Consider the following 22,484-nt stretch of genomic DNA (forward strand, 5'->3'; position numbering starts at 1 on the left):
GACGGGTCTGCTGAGATCTCCAGTTCCTTCTGAGTGCGGGCTTACTTCACAACCCTGTTATCCATTCTGAAATCCTCAGGGCTTTAAAAATAGCTCTATTCTGAAACAATCCATCCTGAAACCTATTCCAGATCCTCCTTATGTCTTATTAACTGCTATACTGCAGTGGCCTACAGTTTCAGAAGAGGAGGTTGAAGGCAGATGTGACAGATGAGTGTGTCCTTTCTGTTTTGGGCTGTGGGATCAGCCCAGGGCTTAGGCCTTGCTTTACATGCAGTGTTATTACACAAATTGTGGGGCCCCAAATCAATTTTGGGGGTGTGTGATTGATATCTCTCTCTCTCTCTCACACACACACACGCTATGCCCAAATACCTGAGCGCCTACTATGTGCCAGTCATTGAACTAGGTGCTTGCACGTTGACTTTCTTACTTAATCTTTTCTACGAAGATTAAAAATGTTCTGAAATATCGAGTACTGTCCCTGATGTTTATAAGTCAAAATTAGCCTCACTCGGCAGCTTGAGTCTAGCACTCACTCAGCAAACACATGCTAACACACTGCCCAGGTGTCAGACATTATCCAGGGCAGAGTCGGGCCTGGTCCGGCTCTTGCCCTCAAGGGGCTCCTAGACTCATCATCTAACCATAGCCCCAAGGGTCGGCTCTAACAGGAAGGAGGAGGGAGGAACCCCAACCAGGAGCCTCACCTTCTCAGCATGGCTGATGTTTCCCCTTAGGGCTTAACTGCGCTCAGAGGAAGTTCATGGTGGTGGAGATAACCCAAGGACAAAACATCACAGGAAGTGGGTTTTGTGGTAAGAGACTGCAAAGTGCTGAGCTGTGAACCCCACGGGGTGCTGAGCTCTACAAAGCCCTTTTCCCACGCCTTCCTTCCAGTCTCAGGTGGTTAGGCTGGACCTGGGGAGTCTGAGCATCACCCTCAGGCCCTTCTAGGGGTGGGAGACAACTCCCCTCCTTCCTGTCATACCCTTGGACCCACTGGATACATGCCCCAGAGATGAGTATAGCAGAGCTGAAGGTGGAGACACAGCTGAGCCCATCCATACTCTCTTATGTCCCCTAGATGTTATCCTCCTAATTCAGGTTCAAAACCCCACCACCCCAACCCAGCTCCGTTCCTCATGGCTGGAGTCTATGAGACCCCTGTGACCTCTAACACACCTGCCTGACTCAGTCCCATGGTTTGAAATACCATCTCTCTGCAGATGGCTCCTAGGTCTTTTTCTCTCGGCCCTGCCATCTTCACTTGGGTGTCTAATGGAACTACAAACCTAACACGCCTAAAATGAAACTCCAGATTTCCTCCCCTCTCTAGTCTCCCCATGTCAGCCTGTGGTAGTGGCATCTCTCCAGCTGCTTTAACCTAGGAGTCATGCTGGACTCTTCCCTCTTCTCACCCACCACAATCAGTGCATCAGCCAGTGCTGCCAGTTCGTTCTCTCCACCCCCACGGTCACCCCAGCAATGATGTCTTAGCTGGCCTCCTGGCCTCTACTCTACACCACTCTTTCCAGCCATTCTTGACATAACAGGCGCAGTGAGCAGCAGAGTTATCTCTTCAAACTATAAATCAGATCATCGCACTGCTGTGGCTTAAAATTGCACTTAAAGGGGTGCCTGGCTGGCTCAGTTGGTGAAGTGTGCAACTCCTGATCTTGGGGTTGTGAGTTTGAGCCCCATGTTGGGTGTAGTGCTTACTTAAGAAAAAAAAATGCACTTAAAAACAAATCTGAACAGTATGGGGGCTCCTCAAAAAATTAAACACAGAATTACACAAGATCTAGCAAAGGGTGGATGAATCAATAAACAAATGTGGTATATACAAGCAAGGAAACATTCAGCCTTTAAAAGGAAGGAAATTCTGCCATAATCAATTGAGATTTACCCCAGGGATGCAAGGATGGTTCAATATATGCAAGTCAATCAACAAGATACACCACATTAACAAAAAGATGGTTAAAAATCATACAGTCATCTCAATAGATTCAGAAAAAACATTTGACAACATTTAATATCTACTCATGATAAAAATTCTTAACATTAAGTCAGTAGAGAGGGAATATACCCCAACACGATAAAGACAATACATGACAAACAGACAGCTGACATTACACTCAATGATGAAAAGCTAAAAGCTTTTCCCCTAAGATCAGGAATAAGACAAGAGCACTCTCACCACTTTTATTGCACACAGTACTGGGAATCCTAGCTGCAGCAATTAGACAAGAAAAAGAAATACAAGACATCTAGATTGGTAAGGAAGAAATAAATCTGTCACTGTTTGCAGACACGATATTGCACATAGAAAACCCTAAAGACTTCACCAAAAATCTATCAGAACTGATAAGGGAATTCAGTAAAATTGTGGCACACAAAATCAATAAACAGAAATCTGTTCTGTTTCTATACACTAATAATGAAATAGCAGAAAGGAAAATCGCAAAGACAACCCCATTTAACACTGCATCAAAAAGAACAAAATACCTAGGAATAAATTTAACAAAAGAGGTGAAAGACGTGTATTCTGGAAACCATCAGACATTGTTGAAAGAAATCAAAGATGACACAAATAAATGGAAAGATCTACCATGCTTATGGGTTGGAAGAACTAATATTGTTAAAATGTCCCTACTACCCAATGCAATCTTCATTAAAATACCAAAAGCGTTTTTTTTCCCAGAACTAGGACATATAATTCTAAAATCTGCATGGAACCACAAAAGATCTCAAATAGCCAAACCAATATTGAAAAGAATAACAAAGATAGAGGTACCACAATTCTAGATTTCAAACTATACTGCAAGCGATCGTGTTCAAAGCACAAAAACAGACACATAGATCAATGAAACTGAACACAGAGCCCAGAAATAAACCCATGCTTATATGGTAAGTCTATGACAAAGGAGGCAAAAATACACAGTGCAAATAAAATAGTCTCTTCAATAAATGGTGTTGGGAAAGCTGGACAGCTACATGCAAGAGAATGAAACTGGACCGCTTTCTTACACGGTACACAAAAATAAAATCAAAATGGATTAAAGACCCAAATGTGAGACCTGAAACTATAAAACTGCTAAAAAAAAGACACAGTAATCTTTTGGACACCAACTTTAGCAATACTTTTCTGGATATGTCTCCCCAGGCAAGGGGAACAAAAGCAAAAATAAACAAGTGGGGCTACATGAAACTACAAAGCTTTTGCACAGAGAAGGAAACCATCAACAAAATGAAAAGGCAACCCACCGAAAGGGAGGAGATATTTGCAAATGATATATCCAATAAGGAGCTAATATCCAAAATATATAAAGAACTCCTATACCTCAACACCAAAAACCCAAATAATCTGATTGATTAAAAAGTGGGCAGAGGACCTGAATAGACATTTTTTCCAAAGACAGATGGCCAACAGACATATGAAAAGACACTTAACATCGCAACTCATCAGGGAAGTGCAAATCAAAACCACAATGAGATATCACCTCACACCAGTCAAAATGGCTAGGATTAAGAAGACAAGAAGTAAGTGTTGGTGAGGATGTGGAGAAAAGGGAGCCCTTAAACACTGTTGGTGGGAATGTGCACTGGTGTAGCCACTATGGAAAACAGTCTGGAGATTCTTCAAAGAACTAAAAATACAAGTACGAAATAACCCATTAATTCTACTTCTGGGTATTTACTTGAGGAAAACAAAAACACGAATACACCATTATTTGCGGCATTATTTACAACAGCCAACATATATATGGATGAAACCTAAATGTCCACTGAATGATGAATGGATAAAGATGTGATATATATACACAATGGAATGTTGCTCAGCCATAAACAATCATGAAATCTTGCCATTCGTGATAACCCAGACGGACCTAGAGGGTATCATGCGAAATGAAATAAGTCAGTAATAGAATGCTAAGTGAAACACTGTCTGATTTCACTCATGGGGAATCTCAAAATCAAAACAAACAAACAAAACAACAGTAACAAAAAAGAGAAAGACTCATAGACACAGAGAACAAACTAGCGATTGCCAAGGGGAGAGGGGTGGAGGAACAGGTGAATAGGTCAAGAGGATTAAGAGGTATAAACTTTCAGTTATAAAACAAATAAGTCACAGAGATGAAATACAGCATAAGGAATATAGTCAATAATATTGTAATAAATTTGTGTGGTGATAGATCGTAACTATGCTTATCGTGGTGAGCATTTCATAATGTGTATAATTGTCAAATCACTGTTATAAACCTGAAACTAACAGAATATTCTATGTCAACTATACTACAATTAAAAACTTAATAAGGAAGGAAATACTGACACATGCTTAAACACGGATGAATCCTGAAGACATTATGCTAAGTGGAATAAGCCAGAAACAAAAGAAGAGATAGTGAATAATTTCACTTACGTGAGGTACTTAGAGTAGTCAAATTCATAAAGAAACAAATGTGGAATACTGGTTGACAGTGGTTGGGGGGAGGAGGGAATAGGGAGTCATTGTCTCATGGGTACAGAGTTTCAGTTTGGGAAGATGAGGGAGTTCTGGTGATGGACGGTGGTGATGGTTTCACAATAATATGAAGGTATTAAATGCCACTGAATGGAGGGGCTCCTGGGTGGCTCATTCAGTTAAGTGTCCGACTTCGGCTCAGGTCACGATCTCATGGTTCGTGAGTTCGAGCCCTGCGTCGAGCTCTGTGCTGACAACTCAGAGCCTGGAACCTGCTTCGCATTCTGTGTCTCCCTCTCTCTCTGCCCCTTCCCCACTTGCACTCTGTTTCTCTCTGTCAAAAGCAAATAAACATTAAAAGATATTTTTTAAATGCCATTGAATGGCACGCTTAAAAATGGTTAAGATGACAAATTTTATGTGATGCATATTTTACCACACATACACACATGAAAAATCCAAACACTGACCACTGTTTACAAAGGTCTTGGGATTCAGTTTTGCTCATCTTTTGAGCTCACTTCGTACCGGTGTTCTTTTTGTCTCCTTGCTCACTTCTCTTCAGCCACGCTTGTCCTATTTCTGCCCTATTAACACACCTAGGCTGAAGGCCTTTCTAATGGCTGTTCCCTTTGCACGGGACCAGAGTAGCCTTTCCTGGCTACCTTGACTAAAACAGCTCTGTAATTATTCACGAGCTTATTATCCTGCATCTTTTCTTTTTTTTTTTTTTTTCCCCTCTAATTTCTTCATAGCCCTTATTACCCGAAATTATTTATTTTCTGTCTTTCCCATTAAAAAAGTAAGCTCTAGGGGCACCAGAGTGGCTCAGTCAGTTAAGTGTCTGACTTCAGCTCAAGTCGATATCACGGTTCGTGGGTTCGAGCCCCACATCAAGCTCTGCACTGACAGCACAGAGCCCGCTTTAGATCCTCTGTCTTCCTCTCTCTCTGCACCTCCCTCACTCATGCGCACACACGCGCGCACTCTCTCTCTCTCAAAAAAATAAAATAAAATAAAATAAAAATAAAATAAAATAAAATAAAATAAAATAAAATAAAATAAAGGGTGCCTGGGTGGCTAAGTTGGTTAAGCTGTGGACTCTTGGTTTCAGCTGGGGTCGTGATCTTGCGGTTCCTGAGTTCAAGCCCCACGTTGGGCTCTGTGCACATAACACAGAGCTTGCTTCAGATCCTGTCTCCCTCTCTCTGCCCCTCCCCCACTTGTGCTCTCTCCCTCAAAAATAAAGTGTTAAAAAAATAAAAAAAAAGAAAAAGTGAGCTCCAAGAAGATAGAGACCTTGCCAACCTGTGCACTGCTGTACCCCCATGGTCTGGTACAGGGTCTGGTGCCTGGTAGATAACTAAAAAAAATACTTATTAAGCAAATCAGTGAATGCCGCCTTTATTTACTGTTTTCTTGTGGGCTGTCCCCCTCTTCCTTGGCTTCTGAAAAATCTAGAAAAGAACAAGAGAAAGCCTTTCTTATAGGGAGGACTTCCTCACTAATTTTTCCTGTTTTGTTTTTATTCTGTGTTCATGCCCATCTGTGTTTTATTCAGCCTTCAATCTAACTGCAACTGGGAGGTTTTTCTTGATGAATCCATTTGGAAGGATAAAAGGAGAAGTAAACGAGTGTGACACCCCATGGGAATATCCTACAATTCACGGGTCCAGATAGAACATGTGGACACAGGGCCGTACCTTCAAACCTAAATCAAGATTCGCTGTCGGCCGCTTTCCGTTTCCAGGTGTAAGAAGTAGACTGGCAGATGAAAATAACATGTGGGAACAGAATTTCTTTATGGGCAGAAACGGAAGAAAATATGGAAATGGAAACCTTCCCAGAAAATCCAGGACATAGAGTTACTACGGGGAAGTCTTATATTTTAAAACAAGGACAGAGGTAGGAGATAAAGGTGATAAAGCAACTTTACCTGTTGAAATACACACCTGAAGTTGTAATTCAACTAAAATCAGAGGCTTTGAATAGTTTCTGACTTGCATTGCTTAGGAGTTTAGGAGGCCACGAGACGACCTGCTACTTCAGTTCTGAGCAGCAAGTGGAAGTGAGGGAACTCTTGGGCTAAACCAAAGTGCTCCCCAAATGTCTCCTTCCCTGGGCTTCGCAGTGTATTTCCTGACTTCAGGGCTGCCCTTCACCTGCTTCCCTTCCTACAGCACCCCCTGCTGCCCAACGGCACCTCCTAACTCCTCTCTCCGTGAGCAACTTGCTCACTGAGAGTCCTGTTCATTTCCTGACTCTCTGGGTCCTAAGTGTGTCTGATTTCCTCCCATCCATCTAGCAAATTCCCACAGGATGAAGGTGGAGGTTCTCTCCCCCTCCCCCTCCCCGAGGGGCAGGGCAGGACTTTCAATATAGGGATGCCCGGTTGGGGGCACAGGAGACCCATGGGCCTCGAGGGCCAGTTTCGAGAAGCTTGTAGAGCGTGCCAGACCGGGAGTGGACCTGACCGCTGACCTGGCCATGCAGGAATGAAATATGTGCCTGGGCTTCAGACTCCAAAGTGGGAAAGAAAAAGTTCCCCAGCCTGGCACCAGGCCTCATCTCCCGCACCCTAGTATCAAATGCCTGTATAGTCATGGCCATAAATCTGCTGCCAGGTGCCTGGGTAGAAGGGCAGGAGAGCATGGACATTGTGTTTCAGCAGAGACACAGCCCTTGTTTGTGCGTGTGTAATGAGAGCCAGTTAATCTGATCAAACGGTCAAACACGGGAAATTGTATCCCGCGGTGGACTGTGGAGATTTCTGACCACGGATCTGAGTTTCTTCCTTTTCCCCGCTGATCTGAACGTTGAAAGTATGTCTAAGAGTCCGAAAGCCCTCAGGGTGGGGTTGTTTATCGTAGGGTCCACAAATTCCCTGGAATCCCCTGCAAAAATGTGGGTGTGTGCACACTGATGTAGCAATTGTACACTATTCTAGGGAGGGGGCATAGTTTTAACAGATTCTCAAAGAGGCCAGGATGTAGAAAAATAAGAATGACTGCCTTAGTTTTTCAGGCAGGTGATTCTGAGATACTGGACCAGGCTCTGAGACAACCAGAGAGAATGGGAGCATGCATCTGGTGGCCGGCGAGGGGCAGGCCCTTTGGAGGAGCCACGGGGGTTACTGCAAAGTCCATCCTACCAGGCATAGGCTGCGGTGCCATTCATTCATTCATTCATTCATTCATTCATTCATTCATTCATTCTTCATCAGAGAGAGCACAGGCAGTAGAGGGACAGAGAATCTTAAGCAGGCTCCGAGCTCCACACCCCGTGCAGAGCCTGGCAAAGGGCTCAATCTCACAACCAGGAGATCATGACCTGAGCCGAAATCAACGGTCAGATGCTCAACCGACTGAGCCACCCGGGCACCCCTGCTGTGCCCTTTAGACACCACCGATGCCAGGCTGGCCTGATGTTACTTGTCTTGCCTGGTCGGAAGGGTTGTCCTTTACGGACGCCCAACATTCTGGGTGGCAAGGTGAAACAGTTTGGAACTGCCACCGCATGTGAGTCAAGCTCAGCAGCTTCTGCGGGATGGGCAGCACAGGGCCGGGGGGAGAAGGGTTTCCTGTTCGAGAGGAAGGGCAGCTGGTCCACCTGCTCTCACTCCAACCATTCCATTGCTACCGAGTTTCCCTGCAGGAATCTATCGAGATGCCCCTTCCATCTCTGCTAAACTCTTTGTTCCTCCCTTCTGGAAGGCCGATCTCTAGCTCCTTGTCCACTAGACCCTTCCGTTGCATCCCTGAAACGGGCTCGGTCCTTGCTTTGTTAAGTGCTGCTGCCAGGTGTCTGTTCTCCCCGGGGAAATGTGAACACCCTGACTCAGTGGGGCTCACACTCAGTTCCTTCTGCTGCCTTCCCTGGCCCTATTCCAATTTTTGGCATCAGTCCTACTCGAAGGCAGGAAGGAGACTGGGGAAGGTAAGGGGACAGCGGCTCTACTGGAACGGCCCCCGGGCACACACTGGGAAGTGTGGAATCAGTTCCTGCCCTTGAGAAGGGAGTGCGGGCCCTGGAGGCCAAGCTGAGAGAGCCACAGATGGCTGTGTGCCGCAGAAGGAGGAGGAGAAGATGCCCAGTGCCACAGTCCCTGTCCTCTTCTGGCCCATCATCCCACTCTCGAGTGACTCTAAGAACTTCCTCCCCGGAGCTGGGGTCCTCTGCCTCCCTTCCTGACACTTTCCCTCCCCCCAGAACGGCCACCCTTCTAAGACAAGGTCATTCTCCAGCTTAAACACCTTCATTGAGTCCTCTTTTTTTCCTAAATACTTTTAGCATGGCACCAATTTCAATGCAGCATCTTTTATAGTGTCATTTCCTACAACGAACCTAAGCTTCGGCCACGGCAGACCTCTCAATTTTTCACAAACACACCTGCCACACACCTATGTCTCTAGAACATTCTGCTATGCCATTCTCTCTTCTAGAAATACCGTTCAGTGCCTCTTCTCTCCCTAGACACTCCTGCCTAAGGGCCCAGCTTCAATCTGGTCTCCGCTGTGGACGGTCCTCGGCATGCCATGCAGAGATAACATCTGGCTAGGTGCTCCCACAGCGCAGCGTTCCCATACAAAGGGTGAACCAAAACTAATGCTTACGGAGCCCTTCCTCAACACTAAGCACTCTTTGGCACACGGATTGTCTCATTTCTTCCCCATCTCTGATTCCTCACCCAACATGTGAGGGAGTCAACTGTCTTCATTTTCAGAAGAGGAAACGGAGGTTCAGAGAGTGTAAGTATCTTGCCACAGAGCTGGAAGAGTCAGGGCTAGGATCTGATTTCCTGGGTGTCAGACCCTCAAGTCCATGCTCTTTCATGCGTGTTAAGGCCATGTTATGGGCCGTATGCGGCCGTGACTGGTGTTATAAGAGGCCATCTGACCTGTGGGGGTTGTTGGCCTTCTCACGGCAAGATCTGTCCCATGTCATTCGCCACTGCAGCCCCTCTGCCTAGGTCAGTGCCGGGCAGCGTATTCAGTGGATGTCTGCGGAACTGCTTTGAAGGGTGCAAGTTTGGAGAGCAACCTCACCTACCTCTTACCAACTACCACAAAGAGAGCTTCCGAGGTAGATTCTCCCAAGAGTAGTAGAGGAGTTTAGTAGGTAGGAGACAGCGGGGAAGGCCCATCCCCACCGTCTGCCCCGACTTCTCCCCGCATTTCTGACTGGGGGTTGGGCCTGGCAGCTCCAAGGGAGTCTTAGAAGCCAAAACTGCAAAGCTCTTGGAGCTCTTTGGCTGAAGTGGGAATAAAGTCCAGGCTCTAGGAATGTGGTCTACCTGCCCCCTGTCCCCTACCTTCCTGTCCCTCACCTGCCTTCTCCCTGCTCCTGGACTTCATGGTGAGCAGTGACGCCAGGCAACAGGTGGTGAGGGTGCCTGCTCCCTGGAGAGAACCTGCCCTCCTTCCCCGAGGACCAGGGGAGGCACTGGCCTCCTCCCCGGGGGCCCCCTCCGGCCTTACCGTCGGTGCTGGCATCATCCACCAGTATGATCTCCTTCAGCAGGATGGCGGGGCTGGTGTGCAGGACGCTGTACACGGTTCGCAGCAGCGTGGACCAGGCCTCGTTGTGGAACACAATGATGACGCTGGTGGTGGGCAGTGGAGGGCAGCGGCGGAACTTCTGGTCGACACACCTGGACAGACAGAAGCATACAGATCGAGCTCTCCAGGTCCCCGGGAGTTCCAGGGGCAGGAGGGCTCTGTCCATAAGCTTTCCATAAGCATCCTCTGCTCTCTGCTGTGCTTGGGAATGGCTGTTCTCTGTTCCTGGCTTACTCTGGTTTTCTACCTGCTCTGAGCCTCTGCACAGGTCCTAGCCGACCCACTCCAAAACCTGTCCGCCCCACAGCTGGCTCCGTACACCAGCCACGATGCGGAGGGGCTCCCCTGCCCGCTCCCCCCGCCCCCCGCCCGGCTTCTCTCATCTGCTCTAGGACGTCCCAGGGCTGACTCTCTCTTCCTCGGTAATGAGCGTACTGCATAGAGTGTAATCCAATCCAGAGGTCCCAGAGGGGAAGTAATAGAGCGCGAGTTTGACATCCAAGAAAAGCGACTACAATTTCCACCCTCAAGGAGAGAATAAGGCTCTTCTCTTTGCAATGTACGGTTCTTCTCTAACCCATTTCCTCGTTAATTACCTGTCATCTGATGCTACTATCACACATGATTTCCTGTGGCCTCTTCTCCACCTTCATCTACTCCAGCTACGCTGGGCACATGGCCACACCGCTGCCCTCCTGACATTCCGCCTTGGGTGGGAGTGGGAATGGGTGAATCCTGGATTATCAAGGAATCACGTGGCCTGACAGCCTCTCTTATCCCCCTCTGCAGGTCACAGAGATTTCTCATGGACCCTCCAGAAGAGCCTCCCCAACTTCCTCCACTGGCTGCCCTCATGCCCGACGCCCCTCCCTGCTGAGGAGCTCCCGATAACTCCGAGTGGCTCCTTCTAGGACTAGACTAGCTGGTCCAAGTCCGAGGAACCCTGAACCTGAGGATGGGAGCTGCCACATGAGAAAAGGCCAAAAGGGTGTATAACTCTTGAGTTGGGAAAAAAACAACATCTTTGACTTAAGGGCGGTGTGAACATGGCCACAGCAGCCTCAGTGTGAGGTGGCCGAGCAGGGATCCAAGTGCTGGTCCACTGCCCAGGACTGGAAGTACAAATGGCTTCCTAGAAAGGTTGGAATGAATTCATGGCCCCGTGGGCCTTCATGGCAGGAAACCAGGAGGTGCTGGGACAGTCCTGACCATCTGGGCTGCCGTCAGGAAATGTCCCTTTCTCAGCAGCTCAGCAGCAGAGTGCTCCAGGCTCAGGTAGGCCTCAGCAGAGGGCAAGGCCACCGACATCGCAGCCTGGAACCAGCCCTCCCAGATACCCTTGTGTCAGGCCCTGGCCCCAGGCCCTGAGTCCCTCCTTCTGTAACCTGTCACTTTCATAACTGTAACTTCATAATTCATCATTTCACTCGCACAGTATCCCTGGGCCTCCGGCATGACCACAATACCAACCACCAGCATAAGGGCACTGGCCAGGAAAAGAAGGGAGGGCTTAGAGGAAATCCTTGCCCACATCATAAGATCACCATCAGCTCTTTAACCTGGCATTTGGCCCGTGGCCATGACCATACCAGCCACGCTTTTGGCGGAGCCCTGGCCTCACCCCAGGACTTTGGGTGCTACTTACTCAGGGGGTCGGGTGTCCGGCCCCAGGGCCCTCTGCAGGGAGATCCGGTCACTGGCAAACGCATTGAAACAGTGTTTCTTATAGCCTTCTTCCTTCTCCTGGGTCTCCAGACTGGTCCACTTGTCCTTCTGAAATGCTTTTCCATCTGCCCCAGGGCTATTGGGATCCTGTGGTGGCCGTTCCCAGAAGGGCCTCAGCTCTGCTGGGGTATAGAGCCCAGGTAGGCAGGACCGGTTTATGGAGACCGGTGTCTCCTGGGGCTCTGGGGCCCGGATCTGGAGCTTAGGCATCGAATCTCGAAGGTTGTTCACGGCCCCCAGCATGAGGTCCAGAACATGGTCCTTCTGGCTCACCAAAGACTTCAGCCACGGTTTCTCTGTAGCCTGTTCCGTGCTGCTGACATCCCTGTGCATGATGAAGAGAAAGAGCACGAAGGCACTGCCCACCATGGCCAGGCGCATGGGCATGTGGCGTCTACGGAGGAGACGCATCCTCGGGGACCGATGGGGACCCCGGCTGGGTCAGCTCTGAGTGCCGGGCCCGACCCTGGAAACAGCTTGATCTGTTGCGATGGCCACACCTTGGGGCCTCAGCCTGAGAAGGGAAGGGATGAGAGAGAGAAATGAGCCAAGGCACAGGTGTGGAAGGGGCTCGAGGTTTGAGGCCAGGCTCTGTTGCTCAATGCTGACAACACCCTGGCCCAGTCACTTCACTTTTCTGTGCCTGACTTTGCTCTCTCCGTAGAATGAAGAGGCCAGACTCAGTGTCTCTTTCCTGCTCTAAGACTGTGCCACTCATGGGTCTAGGACACCGAGACTCTGCATGAAGAGGTTTAATCGACATAACCACCTTGGGAAACAATGTGACATTATCAAGCAAAATCGGAAATGTACACATCTATGACCCCGCAATTCTACTCCTGGTTTTACATCCCAGATAACCTCCTGCACACGAGCCAGGAGGCACGCGCAGGAAAGCGTCTAGCAGCGTTGACTCAGATGGCAAAAAGGAGAAACAATCCAAGTGTCCATCCACAGAACGAGTAAGTGTGAAATACCCACAGAACAGAGGATTCTACGGCAGTGACACAGGACGAGCTGCTTCCACAAGCAGCTACATGGTGTAATTGGTGAGTCTAGACAGCAGGCTGCAGAAAGATACATACGGTATGAATCCACTTACAGAAAATTCAAACACCTAAAACTAAACAATATATTGTTTATGAATACAAAAATGAACATGTAGCGGGGCGCCTGGGTGGCTCAGTCGGTTAAGCGGCCGACTTCGGCTCAGGTCATGATCTCGTAGTTTGTGAGTTTGAGCCCCGCGTCGGGCTCTGTGCTAACAGCTCGGAGCCTGGAACCTACTTCCAATTCTGTCTTCCTCTCTCTCACCTTGCCTACTCGCACTGTCTCTCTCTCTCTCTCGAAAATAAATAAACATTAAAAAAAAAAATTTTTTTTAAATGAACATGTGGTAAAGCTATAAAGAAAAATGAGGGGGAAAAAAAAACCCTGAAGGAATAACAAAACCAAAATTTCTGGAGACGGAGGAAAATGTATGGGGACGGAGGCGCACGTGGACTTCAAAGTATTTTTTTTTTTTAATTTTTAAAAAAATCTTTATTTATTTTTGAGAGAGAGAGACAGAGTGTGAGCAGGGGAGGAGCAGAAAGGGAGACACAGAATCCGAAACAAGCTCCAGGCTCTGAGCTGTCAGCCCAGAGCCCGACGCGGGGCTCAAACTCACCAACCGTGAGATCGTGACCTGAGCCGAAGTCGGCCGCTCAACCGACTGAGCCCCCCAGGCGCCCCACAAAGCATTTTTTTTTAAGTGGATGGTGGCTGCTAGTAGAACTATTATTCTTTATACCCTTACATATGTTTTATAAATATTCTTTTCTATCTACTCATATTTAATTTTTTAATGTTAAGTTTTGAGAGAGAGAGAGAGAGAGAGAGAGAAAGTGGGTAGGAGGGTAGGGGAGTAGGGGAGGAGCAGAGAGAGGGGGACAAAGGATCTGAAGAGGGCTCCACGCTGACAGCAGAGAGCCTGATGTGGGACTTGAACTCACGAACCACGAGATCAAGTCCTGAGCCGAAGTAGGATGCGTAACCGACTGAGCCACCCAGGCACACCTATCTACTTATATTTAGTTAAAAACAAACCAACCAACCAACCCAGGGGCGCCTGGGTGGCTCAGTTGGCTAAGCGTCTGACTTTGGCTCAGATCATGATCTCACGGTTCATGGGTTCGAGCCCCCGCGTTGGGCTCTGTGCTGACAGCTCAGAGCCTGGAGCCTGCTTCGGATTCTGTGTCTCCCTCTCTGCCCCTCCCCCGCTCACGCTCTGTCTCTCTGTCTCTCTGAAAAATAAATAAACATTAAAAAAAACCAAACAAACCACAAAAAAAAACCCCGAAGGTTCTATAACATCTTCCAGACAGAGATGGGCTTATAGGTTTACCAGCTTCTGTCCTCAGGCACGTGGTCCCATGGCTCAGAGGATGAACGTTTGCCAAACTTTCTGTGGAGAACTCTAGATATTGGTGACAGTAGACCTGGGTACAAATTCTGTTCTGCCTCTTCTAGCAATAATAACACCTACCTTCTACGGTCGTTGTAAGGATTAAAGTACCATGTAATAATTCATGGAAAAAGTTTAGCAGTCTCTGCACATAGCAAGTTCTCAAAAAGTGTTAGTTTCTGTTATTAGCATCTTGTGTGACCCTTGGACAAATTCATCTCTCGAAGGCTCAATTTCCTCATCTGTAAAGTGGGAAGTAACTAATACCTAACGCACAGGGTCACCATGAAGATTAAATCAGCGATAACGTAGGTACAGTGCTCGGCAGAGTGCCTGGCACGTACTAAGCCCTCAATAAATGCTATCAATTATTTCTATTATTACAATTAATAAATCCCTGCTTAGCTTCCCAGCAATTATCCTTGAGTACCTGGTCCTTGGCCAAAGCCACACTCATTACCCGTAGCATGTCTTGTTGAAAAGTAATTCCGGTTGAGCTACTTAATGCTGTTATTTAAACACACAAGCTCCTTCCTGCCTGTGGAGAAAAGCCTCGTGTCTGGAGTCACTGGGATCTGTGGAATACGCATCCATCATGATCTCCAGAGGGAGCGGGGCTACACAGGTGGTTTTCTTTTACAACGTCAGATTCGACAGCATCAGCAAAAGTCACATAAAATGAAACCTCTTTGAGCAACTGTTTTGTATCAGGAGTTGTCTAGGAGACAGGAGAGGAAATGTGTTAATTCCGCCAGCAGTGATTGAATAGGGCAGGTACTCAGCCAGCCAGATTGGGGATGGCGAGAAGTGGGAGCTGGTGCATTGAAAGAAGAATATGCGGATTATGACCTGCGGAATGAGGTGGCCCAGACCACCCACATGGCGTCTGTAGGTAGCTCCCTCAGCATCTGAGGTCCCACTTGGGGGAAGTGAAACCTGTGGGGTTATTCTGATTGAAGGCCGAGTTTCAACACACCCACACAAAGGAAGCAGAGGCACAAGATTTGTTATTACTTACAGGTCCCAGAAGCGAGGGGGCGCAATGAGCCAGGGGGAAGGGCTGTCCTCTGTCTGGGGTCACCAGGAAGCAGGAGACAGACATAGCTAGCTAGCACCTATACTTAAAGGTGACCGGAGCAGAGGTCACTATCTTCTCCCAGGCTTAACTCTAAGTAGTTATTATTTTTTTTAATGTTTATTTTTGGAAGAGAGTGGGAGCAGGGGAGAGGCAGAGAGAAAGGGGGACAGAGGATCCCAACTGGGCTCCACACTGACAGCAGAGAGCCCGAGGTGGGGCTCGAACCCAGGAACCGTGAGATCATAACCTGAGCTGAAGTCGGATGCTCAATGGACTGAGCCACCCAGGCGCCGCCTAAGTGGTCATTTTAAAAGGTGCTCTGCTAAAAGCAAAGTGGGAACTTTTGGCAGGCATCCTAAACTCGAGTCCTTATCTAAATGTCCAGGCTGTGGATGTGAGAAGGGTTATCATACTGTAAAATGCCGAGGCAGCAACTCAGAAAAACAAAGCCTTCTTTCTCGAAAGTTGTTTTTCGCATCACACTGGGGGAGGCAGTGATGGGCAAGTCCAACCTTCAAGGAGCATACAGTCAATTGGGGAAGTCAGATTTTTTTTTAATTGAAGTATAGTTGACCTGGGAAGTCAGATTTTCAATGGAGATCAGCCAATGAGACAGGCATCCTTGGTGCCCAGGGAGAGTGGATGCAGGAAACTCAGCAAGTGGGGGAAGGTGACGTCTGTGAAGAGGTCTCATGGGGGGAGGAGCTTGGGCTGAGCACTGACTCACAAGTAGGAGCTGGCCAGGCCAGGTGAGTATCTTTCAGGCAGAGGGAACAGCACCAACTACGGCCTGGAGGTGGGAGAGAGCATGGCCAAGCAGAAAACTGCCAGTAGTTCGGTATGGTGGGAGCATGAAAATAGCCGAGGATGGGCCTGGAGAGGTGGCTGCAGGTAGGTCCCCATGCCAAGGAGTTTGCCCTTGACCTGAGGTATGGGAGCAACAAAAGATTAGCCAGGGCCCAGCATTACAGGAAAACAGTATGACAGCTGGTGGAGGGTGTCTAGGAGATAGATCTGATTGGCAGGTGGATGGCCAACCGAGAGGCGTGTCGGTGGCGGTGAGGGTCTGACCCAAGAAAGCAGGAGTGTGGATGAGGAGGCAGGACCCGGTGCTAGGAAAACTCCCTTGGGTGATGGGACGGGACAATTTGCCCCAGTTGGGACACAGAGGGTACAGAGCGGTATGAGAGAATTCCTCTCTCCAAGAGATCTTAAAATCTAGTTGGAGAATAAGAATTGCCAGCACTGGGTCCAGGTAGCACCTGTCCAGGGAAGACACGGGAACAGGGAAAAAAAAAAAAAAAAGGTCTTTCACTGAACACCCTTCTGCACTTTGAACCCTGACTACATTATCCATTCAAAAATTAATAAAATTAAAACTTCATAATAACAGCACAGGCAGTAAGGGCTGAGCTGGGAGACGGATCTCTCTGTGGGCTTGAAGGAGGCTTCAAGGAGGGAATGGGGATTCAGCGCAGACGCAGGTCTCTGCCCTAGAGGTTGAGCCGTGCTGGGCCAGCACAAGGGGTTGAGCTAGACATCTCCTCAATTCTGGAACTGCCCCAGCTAAACACAAACAACAGGGCCCATAAGTGGGGAAGTGTTTGCCATGACAGTGTTGCCCCATCCTGCAGGCTGCATCTTCCCTGATATTTTCTGTGTACCTTCCGACTCCAGCAAGAAAGAGGGCGCACAGTTAGGAACAAAGGCTTGGTAACAGCTTAGTTACCAGATGCTGCCAAGTGCTCAAGACTCACCTCCTCCAGGAAGGCCTCCCTGACTGATTCACTCAGAATCACCCAGGTCACTCCAACTCCCTCGTCCTGGCATTGCCTCTTGGTCCTTTGCAGTGGGGTTCACCTTTGCTCCTTTTATTTCCCCTGGAGAAAGAGACCTAGGGTTAAATTGAGTCCTTCCCAGGCATCTGCTCTCTCTCAATCCAGTCTGCCTGTCTAAGCCTTGCTCTCCGAAGTTTGCAGTTCCTCAAGGTACTAACCACATCCTGAAATGAAACGAGACACCTGTGATTAGCCGTGGCAGGAAGGGACTAGGTCTCTAGTTCGCTTGCTCAGCATGTGGGCACTAGGAAAGAGTCCCTTAGAAGAGACACACAATCGGATGGAAACCAGAAGACTTTGGGATGAAGGATTCCTGGCCTCTGCGTAGGAGATTCCCAGAAGTGTGGTTAGCAGGACTGGGGAGTCAGCCCTCCACTAGCCTGGTGAAGGAGTCGTCCCTATTGTATGTAGTACTTGGCGAAGTCCAGGGCTTCCCAGGATCCTCACCCCAGTGTCTTCTATTGCCCCTCACCTTGAGGCTCCCACGCCTGACTTTGAGGCTCCCACGCCTGACCTACAGGACCACTGGGCAAGGGTGCCCATAGCCCTCATCCACTCATTCCCCTCCTGCTACTGCTGCACATTCACATTCCCAACTCTTTTCCCTCCAGCCACCCTTGGTATTGCCACACATAGAACCATCTTGGTTTCAGTACTGACAGGACGCCGGAAATCCTCTTCTTCCAGGAAGCTTTCCTAGATCGAACAAATGCAACCAGCTTCTCTGGCCCCACCAGCCAGAACACGAACTCACCTTCTGTCACTGGTATAAGGGAATTGAGGTTTTACCCACCCGAGTGCCTGTCTAAGCACTGATTACAACCCATCATAGGATTGTGGAATAAACTTCAGGTGTTGCAAATCGGCATGAAAAACATTCTTTAAAAGATCAGAATAAAATAGAACAAAAAAGAAAGTCTCAAAGCGCCTCATATGCAATAGGGGTGAGTATTGTTTTGTTAAAATTTCATGTCAGTTATTACATATACATACAGTACAGTGAGTGTCTTAGCAGTCTGAAGCTTTAACAACTTCAGAAGGGTAAATACTATATACTTAACATCATTTGAAAATTTTTTACCTGATTTTTATGAATTTTGAATAACAAATTTTTATTTTCTTTTTTTAAAAAAAAAATTTTTTTTTCAACGTTTATTTATTTATTTGGGACAGAGAGAGACAGAGCACGAACGGGGGAGGGGCAGAGAGAGAGGGAGACACAGAATCGGAAGCAGGCTCCAGGCTCTGAGCCATCAGCCCAGAGCCCGACGCGGGGCTCGAACTCACGGACCACGAGATCGTGACCTGGCTGAAGTCGGACGCTTAACCGACTGCGCCACCCAGGCGCCCCAACAAATTTTTATTTTCCTGCTGTTCTCCACCCATTGGAGACGATAAACATATCCCGACACAAAGTTAAAATGAAAAATGTGTTATTTAAAATTCATAAAACTTTGGGGCGCGTGGTGGGTGGCTCAGTCAGTTAAGTGTCTGACTTCAGCTCAGGTCATGATCTTGCGGTCTGTGAGTTTGGGCCCCACATCGGGCTCTGTGCTGACAGCTCAGAGCCTGGAACCTGCTTCAGGTTCTGTCTCCCTCTCTCTCTGCCCCTCCCCCACTCACTCTGTCTCTCTCCCTCTCTCAAAAATAAATAAACATTAAAAAAAATTTTTTAATTCATAAAACTTAAAGGTTAAGGAGATTTAAATTATTACCTTTTTAAAAAAAAATTTTTTTAACGTTTATTTATTTTTGAGACAGAGAGAGACAGAGCATGAACAGGGGAGGGGCAGAGAGAGAGGGAGACACAGAATCCGAAACGGGCTCCAGGCTCTGGGCTGTCAGTACAGAGCTGGACGCGGGGCTCGAACTCACGGACTGTGAGATCATGACCTGAGCCGAAGTCGGACGCTCAACCGACTGAGCCACCCAGGTGCCCCTAAATTATTACATTTTAAATGAGGCTTTTTCTAGGGGTGCCTGGGTGGCTCAGTCGCTTAAGCGTCTGACTTTGGCTCAAGTCATGATCTCGCAGTTTGTGAATTCGAGTTCTGCATCGGGCTCTGTGCTGACAGCTCAGAGCCTAGAGCCTGCTTCGGATTCTGTGTCTGCCTTGTTCTCTGCCCCTCCCCCGCTCAAGCTCTGTCTCTCTCTCTCTCTCTCAAAAATAAATAAACATTAAAAAAATGTTTAAATGATGCTTTCCTGTTAGTTTGTAGAATTCATACCTCTGACGTGATTACAGTGTAAAGGTGAGACTGTGGGGATACGCTGTCACATGGAAGCGGGCACTAGGTCTTGTAAAATGTCTTTCTTAGGGGTGCCTGGGTGGCTCAGTTGGTTAAGTGTTGGACCCTTGATTTGGGCTCAGGTCGTGATCTCATGGTTTGTGAGTTCGAGCCCCATGACTAACAGTGTGGGGCCTGCTTGGGATTCTCTGTCTCCTTCTCTCTCTGCCCCTTCCCACTTGTGTGTGCGTGCTCTCTCTCTCTCAAAATAAATAAATAAACTTAGGGGCACCTGGGTGGCTCAGTCGGTTAAGTGCCCGACTTTGGCTCAGGTCATGATCTCATGGTTCATGGGTTGGAGCCCCGCATCCGGCTCTGTGCTGACAGCTCAGAGCCTGGAGCCTGCTTTGGAGTCTGTGTCCTCTCTCTCCCTGCCCCTCCCCCACTTGTGCTCTGTCTCTCTCTCTCTCTCAAAAATAAATAAACATTAAAAAAAATTTTTTTAAATAAACTTAAAAAAAAATGTCTTTCTTATTTTGGCCCAGTCATAGAAGTTTGAAAGCAGGGCTGCAAGATCTGTTCTGTCACACCTTTGTGAACTCCTGGGCCAGACAGGCAGGTTGTTTTCACCTTTGTTCTCACTTGCAAAGCCTAGCACAGGGTTTTTTCTGGAGTAGATGTTCCATAAACTCTTGTTACATGAGATGATGCCTGAGGGGTTAAAGTGAGCTGTTCAAAGCTCCGAGGGAACGCACTGCACTGGCTTCACCGAAAGATATTTTGGATGCGTTTACCACAGCAAGCATGTGAGTTACAGGATATTCTGTGGTCACACATCAGCGTGCCGCTTTGGCTAGGTCTGTCCGCGAACCCAGCACCCTCATTTTACAGGAGAGGCCAGAGTGGCCAGGTGACTTCTGTAGTATCACACAGCCTGTGGCTCCCGGGGGCCAATGCCAGTCTCCCAGCTCCCAGGCCACTGCTCCGTTCCCACACTCTGACCTCCCGGTTGCAGGTCGCCTGGGGGAACTGGAGACCGGTTTAGGCTCTTCCGCCCCAGGGGCCAGGCTGTTCCCGCCCCCCCCTCCCCAGCCTCCCCACTACCCACTGCTCCGCTCTAACACCGCCCCTCCCCTCCCTGGCACCTGCCCTCCCCCAGATCCTACCTAGGACTACAGACAGATGCTTTAAAGATGCCAAAATTCTAAGTCCCAGGCAAAGGCTCAGCTTTTGTGAAAACCAGCGGCAGCCAACCAGAACACGCCCTGGCCGGCCAGTGGCCTTTTTGTAACAAAGTTTCTTTCTGTTTATCAGCAAAGCTGCTCACCTCCGGGAGACGTGGCAGCCAGGAAGTAGGCAGTCGACACCACCACGGAGATGTTTGCTCAGGTTACTCACCCTACAGCTCAATTACAGGTTCTTCGACAAGTGCAGACTGTTGCCATTCTCTCACCGAGGGCACAGGTGTGTGGAGCTAGACATCCCGCTGGGGAGGGGACAGGTCAGGCTACTGGCGAGGGGGAGGGGGACCCAAGAGGCCGTTTGGGGCCAGAGGATTCTTTCTTCGCCACCAGCACTTCTTGCCATCAAACACAGCACGCATTTCACTTCCTCTGTTCTCATGAGTAGCAAATTCTCTCCTCCAACCCGCCCCCCTGACCCTTCAGATTACAGAAGGCTGGGAGGTTTTCACTTTCCCCATAATTACACCTTCAGGACACTTCAGTTGTTCCTTAAGACTCAGGCGGCAGTCCTGTGGCTTATGTTCCCAGAAAGATGCCCCGAAAGTTATTTCTGTAACTAGTCTATCAAGTTTTTTTCCCCATGGTGTCTAGGTTCATTTTATGTTTGCATAAAATGTTAAGCCTAAATTACCCAAACACGGATATTCCATTGAAAAACCCACCCCAAACTGGCTCACAGGGTATACCTCGAACCGTGCTCGGCGAATGTTCGCTAATTTACTCCGAGGCTGTAAAAGCCACTGCAGATCAAAATAATACGTGACCGTAGTTGAGCAGCTCACAGGTTTTTCACCGGAGGACTTCCAGGCCTGTCGGGTGGGGGCAGGGACTGAGCCTGGAGACTGCTGGCTCCTTCGGGGGTGCGGGGGAGGGAGGATGGAAGGGGGGGAGGGGTGGGGGAGGGGTTAACCGGAAGGGTACTCCCGAGGGCTTGGGCTGGTCCCCAGATTTGAGGAGGGGGTGGTGAGGGGAGAGGGCAGAATGGAGGTTTTTCTTTCCCTCCTCACCGCACGCTTTGCTCCAGGCTGTAGGACTGCGGTCCAGGACCACCTATCCTCACACACACCACACCCTGAACTCAGGGTCTATACCCTGCCCCCTTGGTGGGCCGGCCTTCCCAATTTCCCCAAGGCTGCCAGGAGCCTCGAAATCTTTGAAACAGCCCCTGCCCCTGCCCTTGCCCCGCTCCCAGGCAGGTACAAGGGCTTTCAGTGCCTTCTCAACGTCAGGTTCACTCCACGCCCACTCCCGAGTCCTGCTGATTCATTCCCTGCCTCCTGGATCCTCCTCTTCCTCTCTCTCACTCAAAACCGTCCTCTGAGACTGAATCCTTATCTCCCAACATCTGGAGGATAAGCAGAAGCTGCCGGCGGCCTCCTTTGCCTCAGGCCTCTCTCCCTTTTACAATCTGAACAGCTGTATTCTTATTCCTTTAGTGACATTTGATTGTAGCAGAGACAGGGCCTGGGCTGTCAGCTTCCTGCTTGCCACTCACCCTCATTGGCCTACCTTTTTCTCCTCACAGCCTTTTCCTTATATTCTTTTTTTTTTTAATTTTTAAATTAATTTTTAAAAATTTTTAAATTGTTTAATATTTATTTTTGAGAGAGAGAGCATGTGCGTGAGTGGGGGAGGGGCAGGGAGAGAGAGACACAGAATCTGAGGCAGGCTCCAGGCTCTGAGCTATTAGCAGAGACAGATGCAGGGGCTCGTGAGATCATGACCTGAGCCCAAGTCGGATGTTTAACCGACTGAGCCACCCAGGTGCCCTTCCCTTATATTCTTGCTCAACAAGCTGTGTTCTATTCTCTTTCAAATTCTTCCTCAGGCTCCCCTCCTCCAAGAAGCCTTCTTAAGACTAAGGTGCCTCTTATCGCCCTCAGGATCCTGGTGCGTTTG

General features: G+C 48.6%; 1 protein-coding gene across 7 annotated transcripts in view; it reads right to left on the bottom strand.

The window, feature by feature from the left end:
• The window catches only part of GALNT6 (polypeptide N-acetylgalactosaminyltransferase 6), a 41,951-nt gene that overhangs the window by 14,643 nt on the left and 4,824 nt on the right, over window positions 1–22,484 (bottom strand). For 3 of the 7 annotated variants that reach the window (XM_053226254.1, XM_015065709.3, XM_053226253.1), the window contains exons 2-4: window positions 17,033–17,155; window positions 11,672–12,265; window positions 9,946–10,118 (exon numbers count right to left, since the gene is read on the bottom strand). In XM_053226254.1, the coding sequence (XP_053082229.1) occupies window positions 9,946–10,118; window positions 11,672–12,162 (664 nt within the window). In that variant the 5' untranslated portion in view covers window positions 12,163–12,265; window positions 17,033–17,155. Of the gene's footprint in view, window positions 1–9,945; window positions 10,119–11,671; window positions 12,266–17,032; window positions 17,156–20,507; window positions 20,638–20,668; window positions 21,186–22,484 lie in introns of those variants that run through there. The other 4 variants (XM_053226251.1, XM_053226250.1, XM_053226252.1 and 1 more) reach the window with 4 other exon arrangements.

The sequence above is a fragment of the Acinonyx jubatus genome, chromosome B4 (genome assembly GCF_027475565.1).
Source record: "Acinonyx jubatus isolate Ajub_Pintada_27869175 chromosome B4, VMU_Ajub_asm_v1.0, whole genome shotgun sequence".
Lineage (NCBI taxonomy): Eukaryota > Metazoa > Chordata > Mammalia > Carnivora > Felidae > Acinonyx > Acinonyx jubatus.